Genomic DNA, 15002 nt, shown 5'->3' on the forward strand with positions numbered 1-15002 from the left:
GAGTAAATAGTTACTTGCCTTAATAAACCGTTTATTCATCAATCTACTTGGTGGGAGCCAGTATTTCGAGATACTACATATGGTTTCAAGTAGGACAGAGATAATGTGCGGTATTCTCCCCGCCCTCCTCGCCGGGAGGGAGAATCGCCGGGGCGTCGCGTGAGTCGCGCCACCCCCCCCCCCCCCCCCCCCCCCCCGAAACCAGCGCCGCGCGATTCACGCCAGGCCGCTCGGAGAATCGGCGCAAACGGCGAGCAGCAATTCTCCGGCCCGAATGGGCCGAGCGGCCGCGCGTAAATGGCCGAGTCCTGCCGGCGCCATCCACAGCTCGTTGCTGCCGGCGGGTACTCGTCGCGAAGGCTTGGGGGCGGCCTGTGGGGGGGGGGGGGGGGGGGGGGAGGGAAGGGGGGAGGAGGAGGGGGGCTCCATTCCTGGGGGGGCCTCCGATGGGGCCGGCGTCTCCCCCCTGCCCCTCCCACCTGGGCCTATTTCCTTCCGCAGCCGGCCCCAGAACTCCAGCGCCATGTTGGTGAGGGGCCAGAGCGCTCCACGATGTTACCACGCATGCGCTAGTTGGTGCTGGCCCAACTGCACATGCGCGGGACCCAAGGCGCCACGTCTTTTACGTAGCTCCGGGTCTCTGATGCCACGCTGAGGCCCCGCCCCCAGAAATCGCACAACGCCCCTGTTAGCCCCACGGAGGGGGGAGAATAGGGGTCTGAGAATGGGCGCCGAAGCTGGAGTAAAACACTCCGGTTTTTACTCCGCCGTCGGCACTTAGACTCCCGTTGGGAGAATCCCGCCCAGTGAAAGTGGATCAAGAAAGAACAAAAGGAAGATCTATGATAGATAGATGACCAGAGTAGTTTAATGACAAGAGGGATAGAAGGAATGATGATGCTAGGCAAACAAAAACTGAATAGGAACAAGAAGCAAAAAGGCTACAACCACTTATACCTTAGAACCCATCTTCAGTTTCTTTACTTGTTAAGAAACCTAATCTCTAACATCTTCACATTTTGACAGAGACAAATCAATCTGAAATGCTTACTCTGTTTTTCTCTCTCCACAATTGGTGCCTGTTCCACTGAGGGTTTTCAGCATTTTCTGTTTTTAATACAATCCTCACTGCAGACAACATTCACAGGATAAGTTAATGCATGAGCATTTCCATTAATATTGCGCTCCATGGTTAGAATTTCTAGTTTATCTGCTTAAGAAATTACTTGATGGACCTGTTGAGAAGACTATAATTAGTTTGATAATATTATCGACTTCCCAACAAACTCTAGTGTGGGTTTACTATGATGCTGTGAATGGGGGCCACAGCTGGTAAAGTGCACTCGCCCCTCGTCTGGAATTTGACATCTCTTCGGCACATTTATCATCAACTGGGGAAGTTGTATGATTTTTAATAGAGTGAGAATCTACTCAGCTAGCGTAAAAAATAATTTGAACGTATTTGCCTGCTGTTTGGAATGAATATAAAGGTCTTTTACACACATGCTTGGCAGCACACACTAGTTATAGAAATATACAGTACAGCAAAGGCCCTTCAGCCCATTGCCCACCGGTCTGTTGTGACTTTTCTGTGTGCTGTTTTCCGAAGTTTCAAAATAAAGTTGAACAGAAGAGAAAGGTAAATGTTGCCCGCACAAGAGCAAAGTTTGGTCCCAATTTATGGCAACTACCATGCCCGTGTAGCAATGATCAAAGTATCGACCCAATTAGCCAAAAGAATTTCTCCAAACTAGAGCATTTAGGTGAGACGCAGAATTCAAATCTCTCAGACATAAAGAAAGATAGGGGGAACTGAAAATGCACGAAGTACACAGCTCTTTGAAATGCTCTTGGTCTGAGGTGAACACGTAACCTGCCTGACCTACTGCGCTATCATTGATAATAACATAGGCGCCCTCTGGATTCAACCTATGAAGTGGGGGAATGACGGTAGAGGTTGAGCATCCCTTATCCAAAATGCTTGGGGCCGAGTGCGTATCGGATTTCGGTAACAGTCAACATTTGCAAAATGTAATGAACATTGTGATATTTTTGGTACAGACCCCTAATCGGAACGGAATATGGCAAGGATGGAAACAAAACAGAAACAAAAACAAAAGAGAAGGGCAAAGAGAGACAATTAAGCAAGACATCAAAGCCAGGAAGGGAGTTAACTGCTTGAAGGATGAGCAAAGACAATAACGGAGCTGTGGGATTTTTCTTTTCCTGAATTTGAACATCGCGTTTGACGTTAGAGGTATGCATTCCATTGTGGATCTGCCTAGATCATCCACCAATTTAATAATCTGCCTGAACACATGACATCCAGCACACTTCCTTTTCTGATTCGGATAATGGCAGGGTGCTCGTGCACAAATAGTGCTTCTTTTTGATTCCACTAACTTGACACTTTATGTTGCATCTCATTTTTTATTACTAATTATATGTGCTATTTGCTTCCTGTATCTTTATTTATTAAACATTTGCTGCTTGTAGAGTGGGAGGAGACTCATGTGGAGCATTAACACCAGCATCGGATGGTTGAGCTGAAGGCCTGTTTCTATGCTGTACTTTCTATGCCATTTTGTAAGTAATAGCTGCAATAGTCACTCAGTCTGGCTCTAGACTTTCGTCTAGTTTTTTTCCGTGACTATAGAAGAGATCTGCGAGGTATTTATCCGCTCACTACCTCAGACAAGTTAATGCACCCTAAATGCACTTGGTGAAGTGTTTTTTTTTAAATGGCGAGAATGCCGGAGATTATGCAGAAATTGAACTGATAATGTTTTTAGAACAGTTGGAATAATGGGGTTATTTCACCACTGAAGTTCTCTCCCCCCCCCCCCCCCCCCCCCCCCCCCGCCCCACTGCCCTTTTGGACACATTCCAGTTGTTTTAAGTGTACACTTTGATCTTGTTCATTTAACTGAACTAGTTTCCATGGAAACAAAAACAGGATGGCTTTTAAAAACGTTCTGTACAATTTAAAAGTTCCCTCTTTGATTACAACAGGAGCTGCATTTCAAAAGAACTTCATTAGCTGTAAATTGCGTCGTGACGGTAATTTTGGGCATTAGTGTATGAAAATACAAGCCCATTCTTTCTTTCTTGCATGGCCCCAATGTGCCTTTTTAAACGTGTAGTTTATGTTTTTGACTAATCAATACATCCGTTACTGCGAGAGGTCAAACAGACGAAAGTTACCTTCAACCTTTGATTGATCGGGGAATTAACATTACTAGATGCTGCCGATTGCTTCACAGACTTGGCATATACCTAAAAAAGAAAAAAAAATATTGTTTGGTTTCTCTTCACCTCTAACCACACAAAGTAAAGCTGTATTTATTGATTCAATGCAGAATAATATCGTATTATTCACAATCATTTCTGATACTTCTACTACAGGTCGAGCTTGAGAATCCCTTATCAGAAATTAGAATTTTGTTCGACAAGGTTCTGGGAGGGTTCCCAGTGTAACCTTCTATTCCTTTCTCCCTCACCTGCTTATCAGGAGCTAAAACCACCTGCGCCGTTTAGTTCGACTACTTCTTGTGGTAGCAAGTTTCACATTCTTATCCCTTTTTGGGTAAACATGTTTCTCCTATAAGCTCTACTGATTTCTGACGGACAATGGGTGGGATTCTCCGGTTCCCCACTAGGCGTGTTTTGCGTTTGCTCGTCATTTGCTGGAAGCGGGATCCTCTACTCCCACTGCTTGTCAATGGGATTTCCCATTGAAGCCATCCCACGCCGCCAAGAAACCCATGGGCGGGAGTGATCTGCCAGCAGGAACAGAGAATCCCAACAGCTGTAGCACTCCGGTTCTGAACTCCCTTGAGCAGAAACATTTTCTTTACGTCTAACTTACCAAACCCTTTCATTTTAAAGGTCACTATTAGTTCACCCATTCAGCCTTCCCTTTGCTGCAGAAAAGACCCCCAGCTGGTTCAGTTTTTTTTATTTTATATAAATTTAGAGTACCCAATTCATTTTTTCCAATTAAGGGGCAATTTAGTGTGTCCAATCCACCTATCCTGCACATCCTTGGGTTGTGGGGGCAAAACACACGCAAACACGGGGAGAATGTGCAAACTCCACATGGTCAGTGACCCAGAGCTGGGATCGAATCTGGGACCAGGGTGTCGTGAGGCTGCAGGGCTAACCCACTGCGCCACTATGCTGCCCCTTGATTCCGCTTTTCTTGACGTATGTAACCTCTTGGTTCTGATATTATCTGGTATATAATATGGTATTATTAGGTTATTTGGAAATTACAAATTCTCCCTCAGTGTACCCGAACATGTGCTGGAATGTGGTGACTAGGGGCTTTTCACAGTAACTTCACTGCAGTGTTAATGTGAGCCTACTTGTGACAATAAAGATTATTGTTAAAAGATTATTATTTAATCTTTGAAGTATTTTTATATTTGTGCCTTCCTGAATGCAGACCTGAACTGTGCACAGTATCTTTGAACTCCTGTTCTACATTACATAACATTCAGGTTTTTTCAATTCTAGAGCTCTTGAAATGAATCCTTCATTTGCTTTTCAAATGACCTTGTTAACCTTGTTAATAATGGAGTGTCCATAGTGTCTCCAATTGTATTTTTATTTTATTTTGCCGCTCTTTTGATAATATTTCATTGGCCTGAACTTAATTATTCTGGCATGAGGTTTCATCTCAAAGATATTTGGCAGTTTTCTCAAAGAAAGTATTCTAACCTTATGAATACTATGGAAAAGATTCAGTTGATTGTTTCTTGTTATACATAAAGACAGCCAAAACTGCACACAGTATTTCAGGTGCAGCAGCAAAGCATTTTCAGAGAAAAGCTACATGATGCTGCTGAGACTTAGCATTGGGACATATAAAGAGAGAACTCACGTAATAACAAAAATGTAAGAGCTTTCTCTAATAGGAACAATCAAAGCCAACCCAATGACAATGTCTTACCAGGGCTGGATTCAGAAACAGCCAAACAATTTTCAAAACCAAAGCAAGCTGTTAATCAAAGGTAATCAGAAAATGTCTGATTAAATTTGGTCTGTCATGTACATAAAACACCAGGTAGGTTCATAACAAACTTCCTTTAATTCTAATTAAACACTTAACTCTCCAGATTGACTGTCAGATCAGAACCATTGCTCCTATTTGCTCCAGATAGCAGCCTCTCATAATAATTCCACTGTTGCCATTTACACCTACTATCGACCCATCTTTTGTTTCTTTACATGTACCCATTGTCATAATATACACACAAGTATATGATGGTGCACAGGCAGACATTGATTGACACACAGGATGATCAATTAACACACAGAACACAGCAGCCAATCACCAGACAGGACACGACCACTATAAAGCCAGAGGGCACTAGTTTTCCCGCTCTCTTGGGATGCAGCCTCTGAGACAGCAATAGCCCATGTAGCAACAACACAAAGATCCACCATGTGGTAATAAGATAGTCTGGTCAGGTTAGCCTCAGGTCTCCAGTCAACTCAGCCTAGTGTCAACCCACAGTTCAAGTATGTTTAACAGTTGGTAGTTCAATAAAATAGAGTTGCATTTCTCCAAGTGTTGGAAGCCTGTCTCTCTCACTGCTATGGTAAACGCGGTCCTCGCAGACCCAGCATACCCAACACATCACCCATTACGGGCAGCACAGTAGCACAGTGGTTAGAACTGTTGCTTCACAGCATCAGGGTCCCAGGTTCAATTCCTGGCTTGGGTCACTGTGCGCCGAGTCTGCACGTTCTCCCTGTGCCTGCGTGAATTTCCTCCAGGTGCTCCGGTTTCCTCCCACAAGTCCCGAAAGAGGTGCTTTACAGGTGAATTGTACATTCTGAATTCTCCCTCTGTGTACCTGAACAGGCGCCAGAGTGTGGCGACTAGGGGATTTTCACAGTAGCCTCATTGCAGTGTTAACGTAAGCCTACAAGTGACACTACGAAATATTAGTATTATTAGATTATTACCATCCCCTTTTCCCTTGCACCATCATCCCTTGTCATTCCTGTCTTCCACAGTTACTAGCCCAAACTTTTCCTCTTTCTTTCCCTCCCATCATTTACCGTCTCCGCGCTTGCGTAAAACCCATCAAATCTGGTGAAACATTTTCCAGTTCGGTTAATAGGGCACCAATTTGAAATCTTAATTGTGTTTCTCTCCACAGATACTGCCTGACCTGGCGAGTATTTCCAAATTTGCAGTTTTTGTTTCAGACCTCCAGCATCCAGTGTATATTACCTTCCTTTAATTCTGTTGCCGATAAATATTGGTTTGAAATTTGCACTCGGGATAACAGTGACTCTATCATTACCCAGCATCATAACAGAGGAAAGCGGACAGCAATTTCAGGCGTACACCCATATGCAATTAGTCAGGGATACTTGCACATTCACAGGGTGTGTTGTAGTCATCCTCACCATTAAACCTGACACTGAAATAACTGCAATGCCATGAACCTGCTGTACCTGCCCAATAAATTCTGCACAAAAGCAGCTGTTCAACTTGGGGCTGGGTGCGTTTAGGGATAAATTAGTTTTTAAACAGCACAATGAGTGATAAATAACACAAACAAAACTTCTTTAATCCGAAAAAATAAATTTTATTCCCTCAGAAGGAAACTAAAATTGGAGATATATAAAAAAATAATTTTCACTTTTTCTGTCTGACGCTTTCATCTGCCTCACTTAAACCCATTTGTAATTCCTCCATGTCGCTTTATGAACATCATTTCAATGGAATTTAAACTTCATGCTTTATACTTCCTGGTTTGAACTTTGCATGTCTCAATGAAGATTCTCCCAACCGATTGGTTGAAGGGCCTCTCTGTTTTTGGCTCTGCACATATTAGCTCCGGTTTCCTCCCACAGTCCAAAGATGTGCGGGTTAGGTGGATTGGCCATGCTAAATTGCCCGTAGTGTCCTAAAAAGTAAGGTTAAGGTGGGGGGTTGTTAGGTTACGGGTATAGGGTGGATACGTGGGTTTGAGTAGGGTAATCGTTGCTCGGCACAACATCGAGGGCCGAAGGGCCTGTTCTGTGCTGTACTGTTTTATGTTCTATGTTCTATGTTCTAAGCCTCAGATTCCTCAAGAGGTCCCCACACTGGACCAGATGTCAGATGAGGCAAAATCTCCACTGACAAGCCTGTGAAAAATCTCTGGGCATCTGTCAGTGAGGTGACCAGCGAGCACCATTCCTTCACCCAAAAGCTAAATCAGGGTCAATATGTCCTGATTTCCAAACTCAGTTCTCTGGGGATGTGCCTATGAGCCCAATTAACTTGGCATTTTCTATATCGAAACTAATTATGACTTAACAAAACATGCAACAGGATTGTAGCTCTATTTAGGTCCATCTTAGAAACTGTTCAGAACACTTTAATAGAAACATTTATAATAAAAAAATAAACTGTTCAGTGAAAAGGGGTGATCTTATCAAAGTCTTCAAGATATTAAAAGGGTAGATAAAGCAAAACTATTTCCGCTGGTTGGCTATTCTAAAACCAGGGGGCACAGTTTAAAATTTAGGGCTGGACCATTCAGGAGAGATGTTAGGAAGCATTTCTTCACTCAAAAGGGTGGGAGAGGTTTGGAACTCTCTCTCACAAACAGTAGTTGAAGCTAGATCAGTTGGCGATTTTAAATCTGAGATAGATAGATAGGTTTTTGTTCTGCAAAGGTATTAAGGCATATGGGCCAAAGGCCATATGGAGTTAGGCCACAGATTAGCCATGATCTCAATGAATGGCGGGATCAGCTCAAGGGCTGAATGGTCTACTCCTGTTCCTATATTCTTAAGTAAAAGGATTAACTTGTGCAGTAAATATTGCCAATTTGGAAGTGTTAAAAAAAAAACTCGAGGACCACAAAGAAACGTGGCTACTTCCAGCCAAAACAGATCGGAAAATACTTGGAAACCACCTGGCTCGTCTCTGGAAACAAGTGGCTGACACATGGGATAGTGAGGCTAAATTCTACTGCGTGCAGAATGGCATTAAAGAACTTTTAGGGATTTTGAAAGTATAGCAATTAAAGTTTTTCCACATGCATTAATAAAAATGAACCTCTGAAGATAGTTGTTTTGAATGACTGTAATAAATAATCCAATTGGAATATGATGACATGCATCAATTAGAAGACGCTTCACCAGTTATTTTATTTCAGATTTTGATGAACCAGCTGACCCTGCAAGTCAGACAGATGTAGTTGTTTTATTGATCTTTGCCAGCCCACTGGAAATTAGTGAGTTATTAATTGAGCTCAGGTTGCATCTGGCTTTGAAGTCTAATTCAAGGAGGCAGTCTTCTGGTACCGTTAATGGCAGTAATTGCCCAACAGCCATACTTGGGAAAGAGTGACCAGTAAATTATAGTGGTTTATAATTGCAAAGCACACTGGAAATGCTTTGTACAGTCCAATAATTGGATATGGGCGCAAAACTATTTGAAATGAAAATGAAAATGGAATGAAAATTGCTTATTGTCACAAGTAGGCTTCAACTGAACTTAATGTGCCTCTAGTCGCCACATTCCAGCACCTGTTCGGGGAGGCTGGTACAGGAATTGAACCCACGCTGCTGGCCTGCCATGGTCTGCTTTAAAAGGCAGCTATTTAGCCCTGTGCTAAACCAGCCCCTTCTGTGCTAAACCAGCCCCTGCTGAGTCACTGTTCTGAAGCACCGAACTTCTTTGTCGAAAATGGGCAACATCTGATTATGGTTACTGATTTATTTTAAACATTTTTTATTCGGTGTGAAGTTGAGACTTCCCCCAGGGTTTGGGAGGATTCATTTCAGGAGCCTGTCGATTTCTAATTAGGTCCCACTGATTGCCACACAACATTAGGCGGCTGGAATTGCCAGAACACAGATTCACCCCGATGCTGAACCAATAAATCTAACGGGTGCTTTGGGGTTTATAGTTAGTGGTGTTCCTGTGAAAATCCATAACATTAACACTAATTCCAAAACTTCCCATCCTTTTCTTTTTAAAACTCATTTCATTCAAACTTGTATCAAAGTATGTTACAGCAAATAAACACCCCGGGAAACATTCTTCCCAACAATCTCCTTATTCACCCCTCCCCCTCCCCATCACCCCCCCCCCCCCCCCCCCCCCCCCCCCCACCCTCTGCGACGAACAACTCCTCAAACATGGTCACAAACATACCCCACCTTCTCTCAAACTCCCCTGCTGAGCCCCTTAACTCATACATTATCTTCTCTAACCGCAGGAAGTCATACAGGTCACCCAACCATGTTGCTATCCCCGGTGGCGATGCCAAATGCCACTCAAGCAAAATTCGTCGCCGTGCAATCAGAGATGCGAAGGCCGCGACATCGGCCTTCCTCCTCTCCATGAGCTCCGGCTTCTCTGAAACCCCAAATATCACCACCAAAGGATCCAGGTCCACTCCCTCCTCCATTATCCTCGCAAAACCCGTACCAGCCTCCCCGGACAGGTGCCGGAATGTGGCGACTAGGGGCTTTTCACAGTAACTTCATTGAAGCCTACTCATGACAATAAGCGATTTTCATTTCATTTTTCATTTTCAAACTTCCCATCCTATGTTCCAGGTCGAACAGGTTGCTCACAACCATGGTGCCCTGTTCAAACCTAGACGGAGGCTTCACCTTACATTATCTTCATCAAAAGAATATTACTTTTGCCGCTGATCTATCTCGGCTCATCTGCCACTGAAAGCCTCATTCACGTTTTTCGCTCCTGGGTAGCCTCCCATCCCCCACCACCTGTAGACCCCAGTTCATCTGCTGCTTCAATCCTACAGCATGTTCTAGTTACTTATCAACCAACGCCTCGCGGACCGCTGATCCCCCAAAGTTAAAATTCACATTTAAATGTTTAATTTCCTCCTTTGACCTTACCCTTTCAATCTCTGGAAGCTTCTCTAATGCTATAACCACACTCTCCATTCTTCTGTGCATTCGGGACCAGCACCCCAGTCACCCATCCTCCCGACAGTCTGTTTGCTCCATTAGAGACCACGCTTTCAGCCACCTACCCTCTCCTCTTCAAAAGCCAACTCTTCAAACATAGGTTTTGGTCACCCATCATGTGAAGTGTTGACAATGTTGGCTTGCAAAGTTAACATATGCCACCAACACTGAAGACGGTTCAACTCTATTTTATTAACTAATTATAAACTAATCAACATACGAGAACTGTGGGTTTAAACAATGCTAGTTTAACTAGAGACCTGTGCCTGTCCGAACCAGTTGAATCTCTCAGCATGTGGTGTGAGTCTGTACTAAACTTGATGAGCTCTTGTGCTTCTGAGAGGCAGCATCCAGAATGAGCGGGAACCATGATGCCCTCTGCCTTTATAGTGTGTGTATTCTAACTGGTGATTGGCTGCGGTGTTTGTGTATGTTGATTGGTCCCAGTGTATTTCCATCAGTATGTGTCTGCACCATGATAAACTGGTGTATATTATGATATCATGCTCTCCTAACCTCATCCTTCTGGCTCGACTCCCATGCCTCAATGATGCGTCTTGCAACTTTTTTTCACCGTAAAGGTGCCACAGCCATGCAGTTGCTGTTCAATGAGTGGCCTCGGCTTGAATAGCGATGACAAGAGAAATTTTGGCAATCCCATTTAAACATAAATTTGCGTGAAACTCCTGAATAAAGTTACAAACACTTTGGCCGGAATTTTCCCTCCATTCATATCGACCGGATCTTCCGGTCCCCTTGCAGAGAAGGGGTATATAGAATGGGAAATTCGTTGACAAATATCCCGCTGCTAGCCAATAGCGGGCCGACTCGATGAAACACGTCAAAATTCGATGACAAATATCCCGCCGCTAGCCAATAGCGGGCCGTTTCGATGAAACACGTCACACGGCCACACAGAAAACCCGCCCTTTTGAACAAAAGTAAAACCAGCGTCGAAGGTAAGATGACTGTGTCCAAAGAAATTTTGTTCTAAACGGTAGCTTCCCTGCAACCCACTGTGATCTCAAACTGTATCAGCTAACGGTTCCAGCACCATGGAGACAAAGGGACATGGGGTAGATTCTGAAGATCCATGACCAGTTTAGGTTGCATGAAGTGTGTGTTGTTGTTATGTTGCGTGTGTGCGTCTGCATGTCGGCAGTGGGGACTTGTCGAGGGATAAGGTGGCTGTCACATTTACAGTGGAGCTTTTGAAATCCAGCTCTCGTCATCAGAATCTTCACTCTACCCTAATAAATCTCACTTTTAGTACCAAATTGGAACATTATGGCTGGTTCGTGTCTAAAAGAAAAATTGCAAATCATAGTAAAAGATGACAGGCATTAGTAGCAAAGTGACAGCACATATACAACTCCTGGATGGTGTAGAATGTCCTATCTGTCAGTAGGAATTTTTGGCAGTTACCACACAGAGGTTTTTTTAAGAAAAAAATGCTAAGATGGCCAAGGAGGATCTAGCCCATCTTAACACCTTAAAGGAAGAACATTTCAACGTCTAAAAGATCATGTACACTCAAAAATTAAGGACACGCATTCTGGACTAGCCGCTGAAATCAAATTGCATGCACCGTTTTCTGCCAGCTTCTCAATGCACCTATGATAAAAAGGCTGTACTGCAAAACCATCAAGTAATAATACAGCCAATTTCTATCTAACAAAGCAGCAAAGTCCAGAACTGTGGAAAATATCTGAGACAACAGGGTTCGAGACTCATTTGTCTTATCTAAGTAAATTCAACCTCGACTAATAAGCAGTTTGATATTAATTATCTATTATGGAACATGTTTGTTGTGTGTATAAGCAATTTTAAAAACAAATAAAGTAATTTTGCTGCATCAGTAGCTAAACTGTGAACATGCATCATATATCTGAAAGAAAATGATTAACAGTTAAAGCTCTTGTATCTTTCTTTCAATTATATGCTTGTCAATTTTAGAGATTAAAAACTAGTGAACCAGGGGCAGTTGTGTGTGGATTTATAAGGGAGTATGCTTGCCTATCAATGGGAAAGTTGCAACAAATGTTAAATATTGTTCTTTATAAAAATGCAGCAATGCGAAGGAAATCATTTGGATTGTCCAAGCAGAACATTGGCATTTGGGCATTATATAGATCTCTGTGGTTTATTTGATAGCCCTTCAAAGGCTATACGCAATCTTTTGATGGGATCTTGTGTAGACAAACATAAAAAGTTTGAGGCGAAGGCCAATATATCGATACACTGCGATATCTATTGGCAAAAAAGTTTTCATCCTGCGGCGGTTACATCCGATATCCAAAGGGTTGACTACAGCACTGAGAGATAAAGGAAGTTTGATACTTTTGTTTGGTTTCCCAAATTAATACCCTTAAATGTACTCGAGGATGAAGACAACAAGATGTATAGAACTGAAGGGAATGTTGGAATCAATTAGCCAGCACTGACGACTGTGAGTCCAAGGAAATCATGGCCAAATTGAGTCATGCGCAGGTCTTCATCACTTCAGTGCCCAATTCCGGCCATTGAGCCAAAATAGAAGAGAAAACAATCAGACACTGTACAGAAAAGAGAGCCAATGTTGGTCGGTAGTGGCACAAGTCCACAAACTTGAGCTTTTCGGCCTTGAAGGTTGGCAGCAACATGAAGAACCTACAGATAAGTAGATAAGTATCTGAGAAAGGCATCTCAAGAAAATAACCTTATTCTAAACTGAGGGAGGAAGACAAGGAGGCATAGTTTAAAGCTGATAAAAGGCAAATTTCAGATCGATGTCAGCAAGGTCTTAACACAAAAAAGTGGTCAACAAGTGGAATAGAGCAGTGGAGGCACGAAAACCCAGGAATCACAAGGAAAGAAAATCAATTTTTGCAACGCTGCTTTAAGGACATTCTGGAAAGGTGAACTGAAGTAAGCCAAATGGCCTCCTCATTCATAAATATTTTATGAGCTTCTGATTGGAAAGAGATACACTTTATTAACTCGCCTCATGGATCTTATATTATTCACTGCTGCTAACTCTAATTCAGGGGCTGGTTTAGTACAGGGCTAAATCACTGGCTTTTAAAGCAGACCAAGGCAGGCCAGCAGCACGTTTCAATTCCTGTACCAGCCTCCCCAAACAGGCGCTGGAATGTGGCGACTAGGGGCTTTCCACGGTAACTTCATTTGAAGCCTACTTGTGACAATAAGCGATTTTCATTTCATTTTCATTTCATAATTCAGTGGTGCACCCCACTGCAGTCTGGGATCTCAAATGTCGCCATTGGTATCATTTCTTAAGATTGCAAGCTGATTTTGCATTCTGCCCCGCTCAGCTCATCCATTAACAAAATAACATGCACCACATCTCCTTGTGACTCCGAAGTCACCAGAGTTTTAACTTTGAATATCCAACCTTTTGAGCCCTTCAGAATCTTGTACGTTTTCAGTTACTGCAAAGAACTTCCAGCACTTTCAAAGGAAATTACATTTTTATTCTCCTTTTGCACATTTTCATCCAAATACACCCACCAACAAACAATCAATGGTAACAAATACAATGTCAATCCCCTGGCCAACAATTCCTCCCTCCCACCAACCCCCCAAACAACCCTCAACATTTTAAATACAACATCAAAGAAAAGGATTCAGGAATCCACCATTCACCCCATACATAGTCACCAACAACATACACAGTCCGACCCCACCCCTCCCACCTCAACCACCCCTTCCTAAGGTTGGATGCCATCCAATTCTTGAAAGTTCATAATAAACAAAGCCCATGAATTGTAGAACCCTTCCATCCCTCCCCTCAACTCAAACTTCACCTTCTCGAGAGTAAGAAACTCCCAACAGATCCCCCCCGCCACGCCAGGGCACAGGGTGGAGAAACTTACCTCCACCCCAACAGGATCCGCCTTCGGGCGATCAGCGAGGTGAAGGCTAAACATTTGCCTCCGCACCCACTTCCAACCCCGGCCTATCCGATACCCGAATATGGCCTCCAGAGGACCCAGCTCAAGCCTCACATGTACCATCTTGGAAATTACCGTGAACACCTCCCTCCAATACCCCTCCAGATTTGGACAGGACCAAAACATATGAACGTGGTTTCCCCCACCCCCCCCCCCCCCCCCCTCCCGCAATGCTCACAAACATCCTCCACCCCCCTCAAAGAGTTGGCTCATCCTCGCCTTTGTAAGGTGCTCCCTGTACACCACCTTCAGCTGTATCAGCCCCAAGCTCGCGCACAAAGTTGAGGCATTTACCCTCCGGAGCACCTCGTAATACAACCGCTTCTCCATGCTCGCTCCCAACTCTTCCACTTTGCCTAAATCCTCTCCAGCAGTGCCTTCTCGTCTCCCAGAATCGCCCCATAAATCGGCGACACCATCCCTTCCTCCATTCCCGCTGCCGTCAGCACCTCCTCCAGCATTGTGGAGGCCTGCACCAACAGAAAGCTCTATTTCCTTCTCAGCGAAATTTCGGACCTGCACAAACCTCCACATTTCCCCCTGCCCCAATCCATATTTCCGCCCCTAGCTCATTCAACCCCACAAACCCACCTAGAAACAATCCTTTAATACCCCGACTCCCTTCTCCTCCCATCTCCGAAAACTCCCATCCCGCTTCCCTGTCTCAAAATCTGTGATTTCCCCCAAATCGGCATTTCCTTTGACCCCACCCCCAGCCTGAAGTGCTGGCGCAAACTGCCCTCCAGATTTTCAAAGGAAATTACATTAACAGCCCTAATTTAACTTGGATGTAAAAAGATTAATTGTGCTTTACTTACAAACACTGTTGCTTCCCGTCTCTTCTGAGAGTTCAAGCTGGAGAGCATGCCTTCCATCCTTAGGGGCACTTGGGGATGTGCTCACTTGGAACTTGGCAAGCACTACTCTGTCCTGCAGTGATACAAGGAGAGAAACCAAAGAGAAAAGAGGTGATTCAAATATATTCTTAAATTAGATCAAAACAAATATCGTGACACAAAGAATCATTCGATACAAATATTTGGGAGTAATTCTGTAATTGCATCCATTTTGAAAAGGAAAACTTTG

General features: G+C 43.7%; 1 protein-coding gene and 1 long non-coding RNA gene across 3 annotated transcripts in view; one reads left to right on the forward strand and one right to left on the reverse strand.

Annotated features, from left to right (window-relative positions):
• pot1 (protection of telomeres 1 homolog) overlaps positions 1-15002 on the reverse strand; it is a 280862-nt gene that overhangs the window by 245600 nt on the left and 20260 nt on the right. Inside the window, exons 3-4 of the mRNA XM_038780902.1 lie at positions 14735-14846; positions 3205-3276 (exon numbers count right to left, since the gene is read on the reverse strand). Coding sequence (XP_038636830.1) covers positions 3205-3276; positions 14735-14791 — 129 coding nt within the window. The 5' untranslated portion in view covers positions 14792-14846. The remainder of the gene's footprint in view (positions 1-3204; positions 3277-14734; positions 14847-15002) is intronic.
• The window catches only part of LOC119955057, a 221798-nt gene that overhangs the window by 139082 nt on the left and 67714 nt on the right, over positions 1-15002 (forward strand). The window contains exon 4 of one of the 2 annotated variants that reach the window (XR_005458376.1): positions 2062-2643. The exons of the other annotated variant lie outside the window; for it this stretch is intronic. This is a non-coding gene — a long non-coding RNA (uncharacterized LOC119955057). Of the gene's footprint in view, positions 1-2061; positions 2644-15002 lie in introns of those variants that run through there. 2 annotated transcript variants of the gene reach the window in all.

Source organism: Scyliorhinus canicula, chromosome 20, assembly GCF_902713615.1.
Source record: "Scyliorhinus canicula chromosome 20, sScyCan1.1, whole genome shotgun sequence".
Classification (NCBI taxonomy): domain Eukaryota; kingdom Metazoa; phylum Chordata; class Chondrichthyes; order Carcharhiniformes; family Scyliorhinidae; genus Scyliorhinus; species Scyliorhinus canicula.